This window comes from Syngnathus typhle, linkage group LG10 (assembly GCF_033458585.1).
Source record: "Syngnathus typhle isolate RoL2023-S1 ecotype Sweden linkage group LG10, RoL_Styp_1.0, whole genome shotgun sequence".
NCBI lineage: Eukaryota > Metazoa > Chordata > Actinopteri > Syngnathiformes > Syngnathidae > Syngnathus > Syngnathus typhle.
Genome location: NC_083747.1, coordinates 6,964,683 through 6,987,234, shown reverse-complemented (window position 1 = coordinate 6,987,234; position 22,552 = coordinate 6,964,683). Strand labels below are relative to the sequence as shown.

The following is a 22,552-nucleotide window of genomic DNA, read 5'->3' as shown; positions in this document are numbered from 1 at the left end:
TAGTAAAGCACTACCACGATTGCGGCAAGACTCAAATGAAGCTCCAATGCAGTCAGACAGGCTTTTCTTGTCTTTGCACTAACATTGTAGCGATCATCTTAGAAAATATAAATTCCTGATTTGTGTCCATTCACATTGCTGTTGCTAAGAGATAGGCAAGGAAGAATATCAAAATTGTATGAAGTCTGCGGCACCACGATAGGATAGGACTGAGAATATACAGAGGCATAAAGTTTGCACCGTCAGGGTGAGCAAAGGAGAGGATGGTAGAGAAAGTTTAGAAGGCGTAGTTTAGGCGGAAATGCATGAGAGAAGAGGGAATCTTTGGTGGCCAGCTGCAAGAGGGAAGATAGCGCAGAAAGGCTTTTAATTCTCAATCCCTACAGAGCCTTTGAAAATTACCAATCTTCTTATCACAGGCGCAGGGCTGCTTATGCAAATTGTTGTGGAGTGGAACATTTAAACGGAAAATTACTCGACAGCATTTTTCCCCCCTCTTGCCTCTTCCCTCTCCCTCTCTCCTCCACACAAAAAGCCTGTTTTGAGTCAAAGATAAGAAGATGAATTGCTCTCTCCGTGCTTTGAAGCGCATCAGGATTTAAAGACTCCAGCCTCAGCTCTGGTCTAATGCTCATGCTGTTGTTGCCTTTGTCGAAGAAAACAGGCATGGGGAAAAATGCAGAAAAAGAATTTCAAAACAACATGCATTCTTTCCTCCGATACATGCCTGGGGAGACAGGGAGCAAGGATTAACATTTACTTTAATCTTTTGTTTAACACTTGGAATTTACTTTGCAAACATTAGAAGCCAGAATGTGAGGATAAAGACTTTGAGACGCATTTGAAATAAAAACTACTGAAATTATAGCTATGACACAGCAAACAAATTAAAAATTGACCACTTTATTATTTTTTAATTATTCTAAACATTTTATTCTCTTTCCATCAAAGGGACAGAGCTGCAATGGAATTAGCAGATTCACGTACGTACTAATCTACATTTACTCTCACATGAAGATGATAGACTACTTTCTGCTCTCTATGCCCAGAGTAATTGATTAGAATGAACTTGAGAGGTTTATGATCAGAATAATACTGCTGAACTTAAATAAACCTCAAAATTCTGGCAGGAGAAACGTGCAGTGGAACTTTAACTCTCAAATCCTCAATTGCTTTACTGATCGCTGTGACATGGAAGAATTGCTACCGCTCTGTCAGCTGGGTTCGCTGGCTCGTCAAGGACCTTCAGTCATCCATGTGATAACACGCTCCCTAAAAGCATCACAAACTTCAAACATGACGGTGGAGTTGTCAATCACTATACTACTAATCTGGATTTCCTTTTCGTGACCGGGATTGGCAACGGCAGGAGGAATTCACATATCTGGACTGTTCGTTTTGGAACTCTGTACCTGTCGAGTCTTGGTGTGGTCTAGAAAAGCTACTCCGCCTACTAGTTAGTTGGTGAGTGTCAGCACTTTCAGATCTGGCACGCATGTTTTTTGCCCCGAGGAATCAAAAATGGCAGTGATCAGATATATATATTGCAGGAAATTGTACATGTGACCATGCACAACACAGTTTTTTTTTTCTCGAATGAGAGTTGTATCTGTTTTTGAAGAGTTCAATTCTGATGTTTTTTAATCCGACCTGGGTCACTTTAAATCAGGGGTGTCAAACTCATCTTTCTCATAGTTTCCATCAGCGGGCCATTACGACTGTCAACCCAAAGAACTATATAAACGTCTCATATCATATACAGCATAGGATACACAACAAACTGATAACTAATAGTTTTTAAATTAGAGACTAGTAAAAACTGTTTAAATTTTTAAAAAGACAAATGGTAATACAATTTCCTAGCATCAATATTTTTTAAAAGTGAAGACAATTTGCAACTTTAGTATTGACAACAGTCGATGCAGAATTTGTATTTGCGGGCTCTTTAGCAGTCAATAATTGTATAACATATTGATTGTTTGGCACTGCCACAATTAGATGATTGCTACTGAATGGAGTGAAAGGCAGAGTAGGGAAATTTGTGACTTTCTGGCCCAGTAAAGCAGTTCTTTGGAACGACTGCGGTTAATCCATGTCTGAACAAGTGTGATGATAAGCCCTCTGTCTGAAATGAAATCCTTTTGGTGAAAGCTTTTTGGAAGAAACTTGCTTCATGCAAATTCTAAACCCCATTAGTTTTGAGTGACTAGACTGTTTCATTGAGATTAATGGTCAACTGACTACCTGATTTAATAGGGTTATTCGACATCTTCAAGGGACAAATAAACAAGGAAATTAATGCAAAGCATTTGTCACTGACAGTCAAGCTCAGCCTGCGAGAAGTTTCTTTGTCCTCCTGGGGTTTGTGACTCTGATTGGAATAAAAATATTGTGATTTTCACTTACTACATGTAATATATTGTAAATGAAAATCCTCTTTCCTTTGATCAATCCACAACCGTCATTGCTCAGGGATTATTAGTTGGATAGGAGAGACCTTATCACAATATGGGAGACAACGTTGGTGTTTTATGATTGTAGCCTTCTGTTGAGAAATGACTGGCATAAAGCTCTTAGTACCCCTTCTGACCTAAAATCCTTCCAAGACAAAATGTCCTCCCTCACGTCACTACAAAAAAAGTAATGGCTGTGAGCACTTTTCTCTCCGAAAAAGTAAAGATAACCTCAGCACAAGTTTTTTTTTGTGTGTGTGCCACTCTGCACTACATAATTGAAGAAAGCACAATTAAGGTGCAATATTTGAAAAATAGCAACATCTTGCAGCCACACATGAACTGTACCCCTAAAAACATATTGAACATAAACTGATATATCACTTAGAGTTGTTAAATGAAAAAAACTGATTAAGAAAATAAGTAACAGTAGGTCACAGACCATGAAATTTCCCTTAATTTAACTAATCAAGCGTTAGGATTATCCAGTTACATACAACAAATATGTAATCGTTCCCTGATGGAGTTAATGTTTGTGATGTGTGGCCATATTTTGCAAGATAGCAAGCTGCACAGATCTTAATGAACAATTTAAAGAACTTTTACTACACATTCATTTGAGAAATTGTGTTGTAGAACTGGGTTCATCTCATCTATCAAGTCAAGGGTTCTGTTAAGTATAGCATCTGCTCATGAATAAATTGTGGCTTTGCATCCTGTGCACAGAGTGCCTTTTCTTGTCAACACAGAGCAATGAGTCTTAAAATTTAATGACTTTTAAATGATTTAAAGTTATGTTTGACCATGAAAAAATTAGAAAATGAAAATAGATTATTGTTATATTTAGATAAAAACATGATACAGAAGTTAGAAATAATCACTGAGAAGTAATAATTTACTGTTGTTATATTTTTCTGCTGTCTTTATTGTTTGCTGTTTAGCAGTGCTTTGTAGTGCTTTAGTCCCTTATTTGCAGTAGATAATGAAGAATAAGATTATTCAGTTCAGACTGGATCTCAGATAGGTTGACTCGTTACTCAGATTTGTTTTTATTTAGCTCCGGGGTTCACATTTTCAATGTGAATATTCGGTTACGTTCTGTCTCCCTCTGTGCCCTGCTTATATGGTTTGTGTTCCCCAGTCTCCTTGGAGAACGATGGTGGGAGGAGCCTGCTCTGTAAAAGTGTGACCTATGAAAACAGTTGTTTGTATGATATTTAAGCAGGCTGTGTAAACTGTTGTAATTTAGATGAAGGTCACATTAAAAGATCAATTTATGCAGTAACCCAAGAAACTATGACTGGTTCACATCCATTCACTTGAAACTGTTTTAGACCAGTATCAGATGATATACGTATATGTACATATATATATATATATATAGACACACACCCACACACACATATGTCTACATATACTATGTGCGCGTGCATGTGTATTCTAACATTCTAACATTGTGTGTTAAGCGTTAAATGTTACCTTCAATGAAGTTCAGATTAAAATCTGACGCATCTACTACATTTTTCGTTCTCTGTTTCGTCTCACACTGATTCCAACACTGCACAGTAAGTCATTTTTTGATGTTGACCATCAAAAATGCTCTATTCTCAAACACGCAGTAAGCACTGGAATAAAACAATGAATAATCTTCACAATGGCAGCAGCGGGCTTGCCCAGAGGTGCATGACATTACGAGAAACTATACATGTACAATAAATACCTGTAATCATGTAAAATAACATTTTGAATATGTCTTCTGATGTTCACAGGTTTCTTTCAATTTGATGAAGCACAATCAAAATGTATATACATTAAAAAAACAGACTCACAAATAATTTTCTTTCCTACTATCTGACTTTTTCAATTAATGACAAACATAGTGGTGTTGAAGAAATGTGAATCAAAGCTCGTGTGCAGATCAATGAGCTATCTCGTAATAGCTTCCCCCTAAGTCAATGTGATTGAAATGTTCAAGTCCAACAAAAGTATGAGCATTCAACTTATATTTCACTCTCATAAGTGTGCATATGAGTTTTCAATGACAGGATTTCAGCATAACTTTGTGTGGTTCTACGGTACAAGTCCAGACCTGTCAGGATTTCAACATCTCTGACCCGAGCTGTGTGGATCTTCATCAGGTCCTCTACCCAGTTGGACTCCTCATCTGAGCTCTGCAAAAGATCATTGACAAATATCTGTTTTGGCTTTTCCTCTTTTTTTTGGAACAAAATTGATTGACGACATGTAGTTTTATAACCCCCCTGTTGGATGAAAATGTTAATCGATAACCAAATGCAGAAATTATACATCTAGCACAAGTATTAGTAGTACAAGTTATTAGAAGTGTATTTCTCGACATGTTCCAAATTGGAAGTGATTTGCTACGTAGTAAATTGATGCGAAATAAAGAAAACTGAATTGACATTTACACCCATAAATGTCACGTTCTATTTGCAGTAAGCCCAATTATAAAGACTGGTGGTGTTCTGTTCCTTACATTGCAAATCTCATTATTGCTCGGTCTGTGTGGCAAGATGAAGGCAACAGTGCTGAGGGGGCCACTGCATGAATCTGCAGCCTGTCTGAAGTCTAAGCAGCTGGTTAGAACCACAAAAAAGTGAGTTGGGATGGGTATTGTACCACGTGCATACCTGCAGGCAAGAAGAAATAACATTACTAATGTGCAATGAAACTGAACAATATGTCTAGTATTCATTTTCATTCTAATTTTATATGAAACTTATTTGTTGTGAGTACAAAAATTAAAAATCTTACTCTTTAATCTTGTCAGTTGAGTCCTTTACACCGTCAAAGTCATGATCAAATATCGGTCCAGTGAGAACATTCAAACCATTTCTTTCAGTGGAATACTTCTTCAAAAGGACCCTCTGAAAATAAGACCATATTTCTGAGGGGAAAAAAAGAGCACGGAAAGAAAGTTGTATGTATGAATGGTGTGAGAATGCGGGAAATAAAGGTCACAAAGAAAGAGACCACCTAAAAGTTTGAAAATGAATGAAAATCACAACACATGACACAACACGGGTAAGTGGATTATGGTACAGTCACATAGACAAAGTATTTGAAAAGTGAAAACAATCACTTTATTTTTGTATAGTCTGAAAACATTTTGGTTTGACCCAAAAAATAATAATAAATTATATAAATACAATATATATGTATATATATAACGAATACCAGTTGTTTTATTTATCTGTCTTCAGGTATTTACATCTGAACCTGATTTACACCTTAGAAGATAGCCTGACAGCATATGAAGCATAAATGTCATCATGTGTGTTTTGTGGATTTTAGTTTTGATTCGATTTTAGTTTTGCCATGTTTTCTTTGTATCATGTCAGTCATTAGATCATTGTGTTCACCCGTACTTGGCAATTATAAAATGTTGTGCCTTTTTGTTTTATAAATATATTTGCTCCTTTACAATTAGAATTGTGGATCCCACAGATTGGAGGGTGTCCATTGGCACCAACCACTGATCACCAATACTCCTTATCTCAAAATGCTACTGTATGTGTTTCTCTATACTCCCAAGGGCAAGACTAAAGACATCAAGAACAGAATTATAGACCTACACAAGGCTGGAACGGGTTACAAACCCTTCAGCAAAAGACTGAGTGAGAATGTGACAAGTGCTGGTGCCATTATTTGAAAGTAGAAGAAACACAATGGCCATCAATTGGTCTTGGTCTGTTGCTCTATAAAAGACCTCGCTCATGGAGTGAGGATAATCGTGAGAATGTGACTCAATAAAAAGCAAAAAGGTCACCAGGTGGCCAAGTCAATCTGCAGATCTCAACCCAAGAAACTGTGTGCTAACCCTGACAAAAAACCAAAATTCGCTATGTTCACAATTGCTCACGGCTACGGGCTTTATGTCATGCTGAACTCATTAGAAATAAATGTTCGCAGTCTATAGCAAAAATAAAGAAAATGTCATCCATGTTCCAAAACCTTGAGATGGTCATGGATATGCTGAACGAGATTCTTACTCTTGAATGCGGGATACATAGGAATAGTGTTGGTTATGAAAACAGCTTCATATTTTTTGTCAATGCCAGTGGACAGTTCTGTCAAAATACAAAAAAAAAAACATTTTGACCAACAATATCATAATATTAATATGACTAGTACAGAATTAAACCTTCTGCATGAAAGCGTTTTTCGATTGCAAACTATTTGTAAAATGTCACTCAATAACTAGAAACTAAACAATTACAGCTTCTAATAGATTATTATTCATTCATTACAGTCCATATAATTATAAATGACCATAACCTCCACAACTGTACACAATTGTGCCGTATCAAAGATTTGAATTTAACCATATGTTCATTCTGATTCATGTGGTTTGCAATGTTCGTACCTGCAAAGTTGGATAACTGGAATAGGGAAGAAACTTGGGAATACATTTAACAATCACACCAATATTAACAAGAATTCAAATGCGCTGCAATAATAATTTCAGTTTCTGAAATAGAACACAATTTTCACTTACGTGGTGGGTATAGGAAGGCATAAGTGAGATGTTTTTCTGCCTTGTACTTCATACAGGACTGGGTAAAGGCTGATGGAACTCGAGTATCGGGTCGAAAACAATTTATCAGGACTTCTGGCAGAGCAGACACTTCTACCTGAATGACCACATAAAGGATGACGTTTTAATTGCTGATTTTACTCAATGCTGAAGAGCAACGCGACAACGAGACAATGACGAGAGGGAACTTAGCATGCTTAATAGAGAACTGGCCCAACTGTTTAATTCGGATACAGAAGATGAGGACTTTCTGTATGAATATTGATTCAAAATAACATCAGTACAGTAACTGGTTAAATAGTACCACCAACTCCCATGCTGTTTTTTTTGTTTTGTTTACCGTACCTCATGGCATGCATGTGTGGATAGAGTACAAAATAACCCCCGCAATCGAATCTGCGCTTTTTAATCCGAAGTGCCTTATGGTGCGGGAAATACGGTACTGTGATTTATGTTTTAATACAAGTTTAAAAAAAAAACATTAAACTTTATTTGTCATTAATCAAAATACTTATACAAGACTATTAATGGATTTTTTTACATGGTTAAATTTAACATGTTACAATTAAATGCTATTATAACCTTGACGTTTAAGGTGCATTCGGAAAGTTAAGGCCATACTCACTGCATTTGCTGGAAAAACAAATAACACGTACAATACCTGTCGGCTAATGCTGTATGATGTCCAGAGAGGCATCGCAAGATCCTCGTTGTAACCACAGACATAGTCAGTGTGGTGCAGAAGGAAATACTTTGTATAGTATCGTACTGCAGGTCGACCGTATGGCATATTCCTGTTGTCTAAAAAGAGGAAAGTATTGCAGCAATAGAAAGATCACTTGGTATGGTCTATACTACAGACGGACCATAAGGCAAATTTGCATGGTCTAAAAAAAGAATCCAAAGACAGGCTGCAATATAAAACGAAAATATTGTATATGCCTATACTGCATACACGAAGTATATCTACTGACATTCCAATTATTGAGAGAGAAAAAAAAATCATATTTATAGTTTGGTTCAATTTTTTCACATTGCAAATGTGGTCAATATTAATGTCAAGATGATTTTTGGTGAACAATTTGGACTCCTATTTTGTTGTTTGTTGCATTTCAAAGCTTTATCTTCACACATTCTGAGTTCATTACGAGTAAAATGGTTTGGAGACATAATTTCATGCGATGTGAAAAAGTGAAATTTGCAACATCAGTTTGCACTGACCATCAATAGCTTGCTTCAGTCGCTGGTTTAGCTCCTCTACTTGGTTGTGTAAGAAACAGAGCCAGAGTGATTCCAGATTATAGCTTCGTGCAATGGTCACTTTCAAACCTCTTTGGTCCCGTCGTTTTACTTGAAACTGTAAAGAAATGGAGAGAAGAAAAGTCTGTTGACATATGAAGATGACTACAAATGCTAGAGGAAATTGAATGCTATTTTAGATTGATACATTGATAAGGACAAAATTAAACATCTTCACAAAAGTGTTGTGAACTAAAGCTGGCCAGTCTGAGTCCTAAAAATGAACCAGATGGTCCTGAACTAGATGGTCTAGAAACGAAGCCAAAGAACTGAGTGGCGATCTAGGCTTAAGAAAAGGTTGAAATGGTGTATAATGGTGGAATAATCCTGTACAAGCACAACTCTAATTCAGTAACATTTAAATTTAAAAAAAGAATAATCTGGATAAGATTAGCCTTAGAGGAGTATACAATCAAAGTTTCCAGCGTATAAACACCACAAACAGAATGTTCAGACAAAGAATAGAAACAATTTTGGACAGAGACGCATAAGGAAATGAAAGTGTCGAAGACCATTTATAAAAAGAAAATGAAGTTGAAGGAATGGGGGGAAAAAAGTTGATGAAAATGACAGGTGGATTGCTGATGGAAACCTGGATGTCGGAATGAGCAACAACGTTATCAGACGTACGTGGCGGGCAAGGTTTGGGTGAAGGAAATGTTGATGGCGAGTGTGATTGACTTTGCAATATCTAAGCGTATGGAAATAAGTAACACGCTCTTCAATAGAAACACATCACTACATAGAGTCAAGTAAGGACAAGTGCAATTGATGTTCTTTTACCAAAGAGCTAGGGCAGTGATAAAAATAATTGCAAGGTCCCTCTTTTGGTATGGTTGTCACTGTTTTCAATATTTTTGTGTGTTTTAAAGATCCTTGAAACTTTGCATAAATAAAGTCGCCAATCCTGCGATAGAAAAAAATGTATTTTGTATTGAGTGGTATTTTAATTGCAGTCCATTTGATGGCACAGTATTGTTTAGTGGCAATGAGCTGTCAATGAGAATCCCCGCCATGCAGAAAAGACTAATGATCCAACATGTACAGTTAATTTTGAAACCTGGAAAGGAAGTAAGGATCAACAGAATTACGACCCACCCCCCACCAAGCTGCAAAATCTATGAAAATCAAAACCTTCGGATGCATTTTGAGGTACAGTTCATGCTGTGTGCACGCTCCGCTACGTTGTGGTGTTAATGAGGACAACAAAAAAAAGCCCAATCGATCCATCAGAGAGGCCAAGATACGGTACAAGCTGAAGCCAGAGGGTTACGACAACGCTCCTGACTTCAGACACGTGTTAAGGCCTCCATCACATCACAGACCTCTGACAGAGGAGCAACACCCTCATGAGCAGCAGCAACAGCACACTGCTAGATGAAGTGAATGTGTTCCATGCCAGCACTGACGCAATCAACGCTGACACAGAGAAACTGTTCAAACCAACAGAGGCAGCAGAAAGCCTACATCTCACTGTACCGTCAGCTGAGATGTGCAAAGTTCAGAGGAGGATGTAATCCTGAAAAGCAGCAGGCTCCAATAACATACCCAGCTGAGTTCAACAGGTCTGCTCTTCAGAGCTAACAGATGTGTTTGGAGACATACAGTGGAGGAAATAAATATTTGATCTCTCCCCACTGACAATGAACCAAATGGTCTATAATTTTAAAGGTAGGTCCTTTTTAACAATAAGAGACAAAAGAAAATGCTGAAAACCACCCTTTTTTCCTCCACCTGTTTTTCTTTCACTTATTTGTGCCGTCTGTTTCAATGCCCTCACACATCTCTGGAAAAATGGATACTTCGGTTAGAATGCTATTGATTCAACAAGGTCATCCCAAACAGGCTGGCTGGGAATCTGCTAAGAACCCCTCAGACTATCAACTCCCCACTTTGCCTTTCATAAAAAGACTCAGAAAGTCACAGTTGTCATCCGGACGTCAAGCACGAGGACAGTGAGCATTGGGGATCCCACAAGGCTGTGTGCTAAGCCCTCACATAATCACTGTTTTCATCCATGGTTTATTTTCTTTGAAAATATTAATTTAATAAACAAATCACTGAAATTACTTTACATGGTCTAAAAGACACTAATTGTGCCATCCTGCTTACATAGACTGGACTAAGATCTGCAACAATGTCATCATATTAGACCTTGTAATTGCAGTTGCAGCCTAGATCGTCTGTTCCTGTGTGAACTTGAACCGAAGTGGTTGGCTTCGAAACTTCTTCTGGCATTGTAGGTTTGTAGAAAGGGTTTTTCAGTAGGTGGTTTAAACTGCCATGTGTTCCGTTATTGGGTGCTGGGGTTAGACCTAGAAGATCTGAGAGCAAAACAAATAGTATTAAATCAGATAAACAGACAAAGAGCTCCCCTTGGTGCACAGATTGAGCTCCAGAACCAGTCCTCCTGAAAGGAGTGAGTGAGAGGCACTCAGCAGGCGTGGCTATACTTATTACCCCGTGGCTCTGTATCTATATATTAGGGTTTGGCCTGGTGGATGAGAGTGGAGCTTGCCTTCACCTTTGTGTCCGGGTATGCCATGACTGTGTGACTGCGCCAAACAGCAGCAAAGAGTTGTCTAATATTCAATTTGTATCTGTTGTCTCAGATGCAGCTGTTTTAAAGTGCTTTATAAATAAAAATGAGCTGAGACAAATGTTGTTTTTCCCCCTTCCCCACATTCTCTCTCTCTCACTTATACATCTACAAAATATGAAACAAACATGTCTTACCACACATAAGATTATAAAGCTCAATGCTTTCAAATACTGGAACTTTAGTCTTAAATTTAAAGGAAGGCCCATATCCCAAGAAAATTGTCTGAAAAGAGAGTTTAAACATACTTATTAGTCGATGTTATAACCAGTAGAATATTTGCTTGTTACGTCATCTTTAAATACCTGCATACTGTTAATTTTGTTATCATAACCATGGTCACCAAAAAAGCCACAAAGCCTCTTCACTTCAGGTGCTTTCCTGAAATGAGAAAATGAAGTTAGATGTGTTAGGATTAGCTCTGTTAGTTATTTTATGGAGCAGTATGAATTAACAATGTAAATGACTACAAACACACATCAATTGAAAGTGAAATGATGCAGGGAGAAAAACACTCAGATTATCACAAATTACAATGGGACTCTTCAATTTGATGGGAGATCAACACTGCTCTGTGTAAACTGAATAGAAGTTAATCATCACCTGGCAATGTGCCATTTCCTGTCCACCAGTAGATGCACATCCTCAATCCGTCGGTTATTGGCGTAGTGGAGTCTCTTTGGTAGATTCTGCTTTAAATAAGGCCTAAAATGCTGGTCTGGTTTCTTACACTAGAAAAGATATTTACAAGGAGTGTGACTGTTTACAAAAGAATCATGAAATTGTCAATCTTAGCTCACAGTTCAATCTTAAAATTTATAAATATCTCATTTTTGGAATCTAAAAACTGCCATACTTACAGTTAGGTTTGCAACAATCGCCTTAGGGTTATCTGAAAAACATAGTGAGAGCCGTTAAGTCAGATGAAGTTACTAATTTAGAATGTAGCTCTTAACTCATTCATAAAACAGATTTTTATTGCTTGCCATTTCAGAGCATTTTAACATAGGGAATTTGGGGTTTGTAAACACTGGACTGACCAAAGGAAAGCGCAGACTCTTCTTTAACCAAAAAAAGAAAACCTTCCAGCTTTTTCAATACCTTAATCAGCAAGTGTGTTGGTTTCAAGAAAAATGCAGATTTTCGAGCAGAGGAGAAAATATGCTTTCTATGTAAAAAACAACAACAACAAAAACAAAACAAAAAACATCTAAAGAGCAGTGACTGACGCTAAAATATGCTTTGCTTTTCTAACACCTTGAACTGTAAAACTACATAAACAAAACAGAGAAACGGATTTTTATGGTAAGATAAATTACTTATAAGAAATGCACTAACTCACCGCATGACCACAGGTGAATGTCACTGTGAATGATTTTTTCAATGGCAATGTGCTTGTGTATGAACACTGTTATTTTGTCTTCTCTGTGAAAGGTCCTATTTAGACTGCATATTATGTCTTATAATTTCTAAAATGAAAACAGTTGATATGCCGAACAGCAGGAACATAGCATCCTGAGTACAGAAAACCTAAAGGGAGATAAATAAGGATTTGGGACTAGATTTTCCCTGTGCAGTGTGCTCAAGTAATATTTTCAAAGAAAATATCTCAAATGCTCACGGAATAATGGTTATTCTGCAAACAAAAAAAGCTAATAATAAATACTAATAATAATACCTAAAGATAAAGACGCAAAGGAGTAATAAAGTGATACTGTACGTGAATGGTTCTTCAAATCTATTTGCAAAGCGCGACTTTCAGGGGCGATACCACATTTTTCCACCAGGTGCCCTCAGTACTCTCAAACTCACAAACTACAGCCAGTGCTGCTGCAGCACCCTGATTCTCAAATTAAACATGACATGCATTTTTAAGCAATAGTATAAGTGAACACATTATTGTAATTTACTGGATGTTTCAATACTACTAAATAAGTAGTATATAGTATGTGTTAATGTTATTGCTCTGCTGTGCTAGTCAATTAAAACGATAAATGTCTAAATTGAAATGTGCAATTAGTCTTATTCTTGGCTGGAAGAAGCGAAACATTGGTTTCGGCTTGTTAGCAGTGGTTTTAGTTTAATATTTGATGTAATAGCTTGACAAAATGTTAGAATTTTTTTACTTTAAGACTATTTTTCATAAACAATATTTGCTTAACTAAGGTTGGACGCTTGCCCCACCACTGTGAATGGTATAATTTTTTTTTAATGCGAAATAGCAGTTGTTAAGATAACTAGCTGAGAGGCCTACATTTGTCAACAAGTTGATGAGTAAAAACTCTGTATTATTGCATTCAGTTGTAAAAATGAAAAGAATGCAGCTTCTAGATTAAAATAAGAGTCAAAAAATGAATTAAAGCTGTTTGGGTCAATTCACTGACAGTGTCATGTTTTTTAAGAATTGGCTTTCATACAACCAGACACAATGGTCGTGTAAATTTTTATTAAATACATCACATGTGATCTACTGTATGTGATGAATGTCCGTCTCTGACTTGGGAGGATGGCGTCTCCCCTATATGGTGGATTCTTTCAAAGGAGTGATGGATTTTGAGCCAGCCTCAACAAAGCAGCGCTTCTCCTGGGTGATGTCACAAATCCCACAGAAAGAAGTTTTTGCACTTGATAAATCACTGAACAGTAAATATTTTTTTAAAATTATTACATTGGGGGTGGTCTCCTTTCATTCGGGGTGCATCTTTTTTTCTTTCTATGGAAGAAAATATACATTTTCAGTGTTGTGGCTTGTTCACTCCAGCCAGTTCCCGTATAGTATTATTTGGCTCCTTTTGTTGGAATAGGACGGATTCAACATACTAACTAGTCAGTCGGCTACCATACGATAGCTTCGGGTAGAAAGAGACAATGACATTTACCAAACACGAGTGACCAAAAGGACAAACAATCTTGCTAATTTTCTGTAAAAACAGAGGGAAAAAAAATCTCACCTGACATAATGGGGGCTCGATCTCCTGTTAGAGTTTTGCTTTCATCACTGAGTTAGCGTTTCTCTGTAATCTACGGGGTGAGCTCTCCTGAATCATGCTGATGAATCGGTCTTCAATTTCTTCCATCCAGATAAATAAACGTGCTAAATAGGCAAATTCTGAATATGCCGTCTTTGGAAACCTCCTACTTTGTTATTTCCTTGCATTTGTCACTGTTTTTTGTCTCGTAAACTGATTTGATGAATCAGAGTAATCAATTGTCACTGACATCTTACGTCGATTCAACGTGTTACCCGACAACGTTGTGAGACAAACCTGCCCTCTTGATGATGTTATCTTTTTGTTGTGTTAACACTTGAATTGCCCTTATGTAGATTAATAAAGGATTATTCGATTTTGACTAATAATGTCAACATCCAGTTATTTGCTTCTGATATTGACAGGCGTATTTTTCGTTTCACACACAATATGTGCCGTTTCCAGCTTTATCAAACAAAAGTATGAATCTTTCTTTCACTTACATTTTGGGTTGTTGAAGAATCTGGGGCGTATTCTGCCTAAGGATCCCGGAATAAGAATGATGTCATCCACATTTGTCAAGTAATTACTGAGGAACTCCGTTTGACCACAATGGGCCTCTTCCATACCTGAAAACAGAAAAGAGGAGTGGGAGTTTGTGTACTTGAATCTAGGACAGAATTTCATGATTTGAATAAGCATACTATTTCCCTAACAGGCTTGAATTTAACAAATATACAATTCTACAGAGTTTCAGGTCAATGGTGGCTCGCCCATTAATTGTATGTACTTGTGGTGTAGTGAGTTCATACCGTGATCTCCAACTATGATGACGTTGACGCATCGGTGCAATTTCAGCTGCTTAAGTCCATTCATGAGTTGACCTACGATCCTATCAATCAACCGAAGAGGATTATTCAACTGGAACACACAAAGGGAGTAATGAATATCAAACTATTTTGTGTAGTTTAAAACTGTGTTGATGAATAAACAACAACAAAAGATACTCACTTCGATGCTCATGGGTCCCATTTTATGTCCGTATATGTCCGGCTGCTCAAAGTGCATTGCATAAACGTAGGGTCTAAAACAGGATGAAACATATTACGTGAATAATTATATATCAATCATGAGAAAAGGAAATGGGTAAGTGCCGGTGTATGAGAAGTGGGTTAAAGTAAATCATGAAAATCAACGAAGTGGCATAATAATGAAAAATCAATTGGAAGGGGTGCTACGGCAGAAATTAAGACTTCCCAGAATTGTATTTCATTGGATAGATGGATTTGCGTCAGGCCTTAATTGGCCTATTGGAGGGATTCTGAAATGTCTTCTGTCTGTACACATCAAACACTGTTTAAAAAAAAAAAAAACGAGCGATGGAAAACCAGGTAAAGAGAAAAAAAAAATTAATTTACAATATTCACCTCTCTACTTCAGGGAGTTGGAGCCATTGCAACATGGTCAGTATCCGCCGTTCCAGTGGGATAGTGCTAGAAGTGAATTTTCATTTTTTGTTTCATATTGTTATCTTTCAAAATGTCTTTACACAAGGGTTGTAATTTGGATATTTCCAGTATCAGTATTTTTCACAACAGTGAGAGGTGGGCTGAATGAACGCCCACTGCGTCACAGTTCATTGATCGTGTCCCCAATAGATCGTCATTATATCATAGAGCAAGATGAATAAAAGGATCTTCTTATTCAATAAAAACGTTTGTGGGAAAAATGCTCAGGTAAAGTTTCAGAATGCATCTTTCACTATATGTGTAACGTGAAAACCAACTTACACGGGCCAGAAGAAGGACGATGCCTTGACTCCTTGTTTGAGAGCTGTGATCCAGATCTACGAGACAAAAAGTAAAATTTGGGATCGATCAATAGACCTGATGGCTGTAGATGGATCATATTAGTGGCACTAATATAAGGAAATAATTGAGTGAATGTAGACAAAAGTTGATAACCAGAATATGTCAGGACAATACTAACTGGTTGTCCTCCCCACCACCGGTGATTCAGTTTCTCTCGGCTTCTCAGGGTGAACGTGGCATCAAAGACCGGGTCATACATGGAGTTACCAACAATACCGTGAGACTCTGGATAGAGACCCTAAAAGTCAGAAAGACTGTCATTCTTTCAAAATTAATGAAGATACGTGTCATTGGGTTGGTGCAGCACTCAGCTATTGACAGTGATGACAACAAGAGGTTGGGTCAACATGGACTTTAAACAAATGGCATATACCGTCGCAAGTGAGTAGAGGTTGGGGAAAGTTTTGGTGGGATACACAGGTCGCATAAATGGTGCATGGGTTCCACATGCTCCTGGGAAAAATAGAGAGAGGGGGGGAGATATAAAGAAGACAGTAATTGCTATTTAGAGAAAAATATATAAAAAAAATCTTTCAAATCAAAAGTTTCTTTTCTGGACCAAATTGATCATAAAAGAAAAAATCCCACAATGTCTTACTCAGTTTCTCAATGTTAGGTATGACAGTATTCCCTCTCTTCATGTAAGAAGCTCGGAAACCATCCACTGAAAGAATTATGAGTGGTGAGCGCACAAATCTATGAGCACAGTAAAAACATTCATTAGGGGTCATATGAGGAAAAAGGTCAAGCAAACCTATAGGTTGTTCCTAATCAGGATAAACGTACGTTATGATAAAACATATGTAACATGGTATAAAAGCGTACCCTGGAGGACATTCAGCGGTCTTCATATCTTCACATTCATCCTGGAGCCATGGACTGTCTCCTGGAGAAAGGGAAAAAAACAATCAAAAGTCAAGTAGAAACGGGTTTTTTTTCTGCGCTCTCATACTGATAACACACCGCAACTCAAAAGTGGCACAAACTCCAATTTGAACGTATTTGGTAAATCAATCAAAAAAAGCAAATACTGTCATTTCCGGCCCATAAGCCGCTGCATTTTGCACAAGCTTATTTTCCCATGTTTCTTGATCAATATATTTTGCTTTGTATTTTGAACCAAAATTTGAAACACAAGTGAGCTTCATATATACTGCTACTTGAATTGAGGACGGAAAAAGTCGGAGAAAGTCTGCATCAGTGCAGACAATGGGTCGATACGCCTTTCGGCCTCCCGTTCCACCCTGAACGCCTTTTTTCCGACTGGCTCCGACCCTCACCAATGCGACTTCTGCTGGCAATGAGGACCAAAGTCTCACACCAGTTGTAAAACTTGGACAAACCACCCGCATTTGGCCAACCGGTAACTGGACACCTGTTTTGCATGTTTGGTGGTATGTTTTGATAGTGTGTGCACAGTTTCACTGTATGCAACCATATTATTTATTCAGTCTTGGAAACTTTAACTCTGAGCAATCAGTTTGTAGTGTGCCTGAAATGAACTGTATAATTCTATGTCAATATTCACATAACTGTTCACATTCTTTACCTTTGCAGCGTCTCCTGTAGTTGGTGCAGCAGTCTCCCCGGGCTAGACAGTCATTTGAGCAGTGGCAGGAATGGTTTTCATTCCGGATCTCCCCACAACGATCTTTACTGCACTCATAGCCACCATCTGTTTGTGGTAAAAAGAAACTACTCACCAAAAGACTAATACAGATGTAGAATTGAGATACATGCAACTCTAATGCTAGATACGAGAATGGGACTGGGCTTTAGACAATCAGGATTTTTGAGGCTGATCACCAACAAGTTTAAACAAAAACAAAGGAAAAAGATACATCACTGATCTGATTACATGATGGGGCAATCAGTCTATTCTAATAACTTGTTTATTTAGTTTACTTGTGTACTCTTAACTTGAATGTTTAGCAGTCTTTGTAATGCCCCAAGGAATGAAAGAAGGGAGGGGCATGTGTGATTTGAATATAAAACATTGATTTGTTAACAAATAGGCAGAACTCTATTTTTAGTAACAATGTAGCTGGGTGCAAAATATGCAATAGGAAAAAAATAAATAAAACTAATATTTTAGTGATGTGTCAAGATCGTCACATTAAGTATCAGTTTGTTACAGAGGTGGAAACACGGTTATCGAGGTGGACTATGATCTCTTGCACACGTGCAAGCACACATTCACACTTATGGGCACGCATACATAACACACACGCATGCATACAGATATGCACACACACACACACCACACGCCAGTTTGCAAAAAATAAAATAAGAATAAATCAGATGCAAGACAGCCAGATCCCCGAGTATGAAAATAAAAGACTATTTTTGTGGGAGACCGTAGCTCACACATATTGTTATTGTTTTAAAATAATGCGGCTCCAGATTGCCTTTCTTTGCCCATGCCATTGTTACTTTGAATATGAATTGACAAAAATCTATGTAATGTAACAACTTGATCGCTATCTGCAAACGACTGCTGACCACTGTTATGCCGAACAGATGCAAAAGCAAAAATCACCAACTGACATTGCGATCATTGGGCAATCCGCTCTATGACAGCAGCAATGCCAGTAACAAAACTTGGCATAGAGGCGCTCCCATGCCCCATGCAGCAAAGGTGTCAAGAATTCAAGTCTCGAGGTAAGCATTGAAGTCATAAAACATCCCAAGTGATGAGCATGAACAATATGTCAAGAGATTCTGGAGCACTCATCTTAGACTAGCACCGATGCCGTGTCAACAAGCAACACTTGGGAATGACTCCCGTTTGGGAGTTGTCACAACAAATTCGAGTGTCATTCAGTCCTGCATTTGGATACTTAACATGTTTCTCCCATCTAATTTAGTCATTTAAAATCTCGCATTCGATAATTGCTGCCAAACAAAATAACAAGGAAGGTAAAAATCCAGTCAACTGATGGCACAAGTTGCATTTTTAAAAACAAAGATTCCAGACACTGTTCTCGTATGCGTAAAAATAACTTAGTACTAAAGTACATTTATAATGTTCCATTATTTACACATTAAAGTGCATTTGTTCCTTATATTGGAATGAAAACAATTGAAAGAATGAGAATACAGGAATGTATCTAATGCACAGCAGGCTTAGGGTTCGTGCCTAAAGTAACTGCATTCAATTTAGAATTGTGACTAACAAGCACGCTAATGAAAAAGGTCAGATGTCAAAATCCAGTCTACTACTGTACTTATGCATTTGAGTAGTGATTTGGGTAGAAATGATAAGAATCATTTATTACCTGTCCTGAGGCAGAGACGGTCAAAGTCAGAGCAACAGCTATTGTAGGTCTTACATAGATTGTCACAACGACAATTTGGTGGTTCCATCTCACCAAGCTCAAAACACCTGTTTCTGCAGGAGCTAGAAGTTGGCACATAATGAGATGTAGAATGCACTGTGAAAAAAAAACAACAAAACAAAAAGGTAAGGGTTTAGAAAAGTGTTTGTCTGGAAATTGCCTTGTCTGTTTTTGTTGTTGCATCATTTGAATTGTTACTGCTTAGATGCAACACTGAGTGAAAATGAGAGCGACATGAACTGGGGGTATTTTCCATGAGCTGAGAAGAGAAAGATGCCAAGCAATGAGTCAACAAAACTAAATAATAAATGACGGAAGTTTTTTTTTAATTTTTTTATTTTGAATACAGCTGTTCTTACAAGGAATTGGCGAGGACAAAACATATCTGTGCCGATATCAGCCTTATTTCATGGTATTGGTACTCACGACTGTGGCTAATACCAGTATCAGCCGCCCTATTGCGATCAGGAACTACAAATTTGAAATTAGAACAATAGAAAATTGTATGCATTTTCAAGGAAAGATTTTATGTTGGAATATAACGGACTTTTTTCAGTTTCAGTTTTCAGCCAGGTATCAGTTAAAAAGAAAGTGGTCTTAAATATTGATAGTTCTTACATCATGGTATTTAAATCACATTTTATCATTTCCATTAAAATTTCCATTAAAAGCACATTAACAAGACCACACAGGGAGTATAAACTCTTCTGTTGCATGGGAGAACTATTCTGGTAGATCCTTCATTCTATCATGTGTGCCAATGAAAGCATATAGTTAGGAATTTGAGAAACCACGTACATGCATTGCCTTTTAGGGAATATTGCCTGTCACCAGTGTTGCTGTGCTGGGCATGTATTGGACATTCGAGTTTGCTCGGTGTAATTCTCAACAATCTTGTAATTCTTTTTATGTATTTTATTTTCAGCTCAGGAGAACGCTATAAGATGAAATCACTAGATTTCTTTTCCTTCTTCCAAGTCATGTACGTCACTATGCGGGTGGCCCCCCAGAGTTGCATTCTCTTTGTTCAGCACTCGGTGTTAAGTGCATTTTACACGCTATACAATAAGTACAATAAAAAAATAGCAATATGTTCTATTGAATGATCAGTCAGTGTTTTTGTTCTAAATCTTATGTGGTGTCAGTATCGGTTACTACTCAAGAGCTAAATATCACATTGGTATAGGTCTGTAAAAGTGGTATCAAACACTATCAATCAATCCACCTTCTACCGCTTATCCGGAGTCGGGTTGCGGGGACAGCAGCTTCAACACGGAAACCCTTCCCTCTCCCGAGCTACTTCATCTCGGAGGAGCCCAAGGCGTTCCCAGTGAGGAGACATAGTCTCTGCAGCGTAAATGTAGTTTTTTCTTCTTTTTTTTTTTTTTAAAGGCTCTTTCCAAGTAGCTTGCATTGGATTTATGTGTTTGTACTGTTATACAGATAAACTCGATGCCATCTGTTCCAAAGACAGACACACAGACAGACAGACAGACAGACAGACAGACAGACAGACGCGCACACACACACACACACGCGCACACACACAAGCGCACTTGCACACACGCGCACCCACACTATTTTAAACAGTAGGCCCACACACAGTTTAAATTTTGCATAGTAGTCAAAGCACTTTCATAGTCTTTCTTAGTTGTTTATCAAAGTTTGTGGTTCTGTGCTATATTTTCTTACGTCTTGTGCACCCTATGGGGACTCAGCCCCTTGTCCATAAAACCTAGTGACGTCCCTGAAAAATAGTATAGCAAATCAATGGATGGGCATTTAATGTGTTTGCACAAAGTGTTGGTATTGTCAATTCCCACTTCACTTTTACTGCAAAATCAAATCAGAAAGCCTGCAAAGTAAATGTTGGTGTGGTGACAAGTTCTGCACTAGCAATGTTGTTTCTATTCCAGAGCTGATGTATATGATGAATACAACACAATGAGTCTGCTGTTCCAGCAAGACATACTCACGGTCTGCTCTTGCAGCGGTGTCAGCCCCTGAGCGTTTCAGTCGGTCATGCACAAAACTCCGACACATATTGGTGAGTAGTAGCCACAGAATCCACAGAAACTGAAAAGTAATGACATAGCAATTCAATTGCCCACATTTGATATTTTTTTTCCTAATTTTCCAAATCAAAAGATCAAACTGCGAATCCGATATAACAAAAATAAAATGTGTATTCTTGACTAAATTTAGGATAAAACTCGCAAAGAGTTGCAGAATTAGTCCGCTATGCAATGGGGTAAAAGCATTTAAAGTAGTGACCACTATGTCAATCGTTCATGCCGATGATGTTAATCAATGACATTTTTGCAGTACTTCGTAAAACGTGTCCACCCGCTGCTTTTACCACGGAGACGCATTTGACAGTCGAATCAAGCACTTTAGAGGAGCGCCAGTGAATGTTTTGATCTCTTCATGCAAATACACATTTGTATATTAGTAATCGAGTCGCGGATAAAGTGTTAGTCATGCCTAAAGGTGATCAACATGTGCACTCTTACCGTCAGTCGAAACATTGTTTCGTGTTCAGACTCAAAATAGCCCTGTTACTGTAGAATACAGTATCCTAATTAATCTATCTCTCAAGATGAGATTCAGATGATTCCGATAAAAAATATAGTACATTAGTGCCGTTTTATTTTATTTTATCCATCCTAGCAGCTTTTTTTTTTTTTTTTTTTACAAATACTTGCGATGGATGGCAAATCCTGGTTTTAAAGGAAATAGATTCGTTAAGAGGCGGAGCTTTTATACAGCTTCATCTCTTTACCTTTTCCTCGTCTTCATTTATTGACCGTGTCCTGTATGTCTTCCCCCTTCCCCCCCCGCATCCAGATGAATGCAGGTTGACCAACCACAGGCGTCATTCGGGTAGATAATACACCTTGTATGCTGGTTCATGAAGGTCCTTGTACAATTTCAGGACCAGGATGATGAGTGACAGAGGTCACCAACCTTTTCCAAGTGACAGCTGCTTTTTAGGATCAGATGAATGCACATTTCTGCAATAACAAATGTCCTAAACTTATATTGAATGTCATGTTAATAATTTACCTGTATGCATGTTAAGACTGATCAGGTTAATTCTCTCAATAATTAGAATGAGGAAAGAAACATCCACATGCAGAGATCTTTAAATGTCTGCCAGAGGCATGCAAGACCAACAGGGCAATCTTCCTGTGTTGTATTGACGGTGAATGGAAAACAATCTTCCTCTTCCCAATACTGAACAAAGTGCAGACAGCCACCATTATGCAGAAAATAAGGCAGTGACAGCAAGAGCAGGGCATTCTTTCCAAAGTATGAAAGACAGGAAGGAAACTGGCCATAAAGGTTGCCTAGGAGTGTACAATAACTGTTGTTGAATTTTCAGGCAGGTAATGGATGTTTAGCACATACCTACAAAAAAATTTTTTGTCCGAGGTAGGGTGGAAGCTTTATCTGAGAGAGAAA

General features: G+C 37.8%; 1 protein-coding gene across 3 annotated transcripts; it reads right to left on the bottom strand.

Moving 5' to 3' along the window:
* Window positions 1-1,046: 1,046 nt before the first annotated feature.
* Window positions 1,047-21,920, bottom strand: enpp2 (ectonucleotide pyrophosphatase/phosphodiesterase 2). 3 transcript variants are annotated; one of them, XM_061289162.1, is made up of 25 exons: window positions 21,601-21,764; window positions 21,064-21,163; window positions 19,028-19,183; window positions 17,299-17,424; window positions 16,575-16,635; window positions 16,348-16,445; window positions 16,123-16,202; window positions 15,868-15,987; window positions 15,669-15,724; window positions 15,306-15,371; window positions 14,890-14,962; window positions 14,691-14,799; window positions 14,382-14,507; window positions 11,770-11,801; window positions 11,513-11,640; window positions 11,215-11,290; window positions 11,047-11,134; window positions 10,465-10,634; window positions 8,233-8,368; window positions 7,673-7,812; window positions 6,973-7,108; window positions 6,467-6,544; window positions 5,229-5,361; window positions 4,951-5,104; window positions 1,049-4,624 (listed from the first exon to the last, which is right to left on the bottom strand). In XM_061289162.1, exons 1-25 carry the CDS (start codon window positions 21,613-21,615, stop codon window positions 4,454-4,456), a joined length of 2,628 nt encoding a protein of 875 aa, XP_061145146.1. In that variant the 5' UTR covers window positions 21,616-21,764; the 3' UTR covers window positions 1,049-4,453. The 3 variants fall into 3 exon arrangements, with proteins under 3 accessions (XP_061145148.1, XP_061145147.1, XP_061145146.1); XM_061289164.1 differs by lacking the exons at window positions 19,028-19,183; window positions 21,601-21,764 and adding an exon at window positions 21,870-21,920 and having other exon boundaries at window positions 1,047-4,624; XM_061289163.1 differs by lacking the exon at window positions 19,028-19,183 and having other exon boundaries at window positions 1,047-4,624.
* Between the last annotated feature and the right edge of the window lie 632 nt (window positions 21,921-22,552).

Excerpts from the sequence above, each read along its gene's own strand:
- enpp2 (XM_061289162.1), bottom strand. Across the intron at positions 17,425-19,027 it reads CCGTCTCTGCCTCAGGACAG|ATGGTGGCTATGAGTGCAGT; the intron begins GTAATAAATGAT and ends TACCACAAACAG. Across the intron at positions 16,636-17,298 it reads CTACAGGAGACGCTGCAAAG|GAGACAGTCCATGGCTCCAG; the intron begins GTAAAGAATGTG and ends CCCTTTCTCCAG.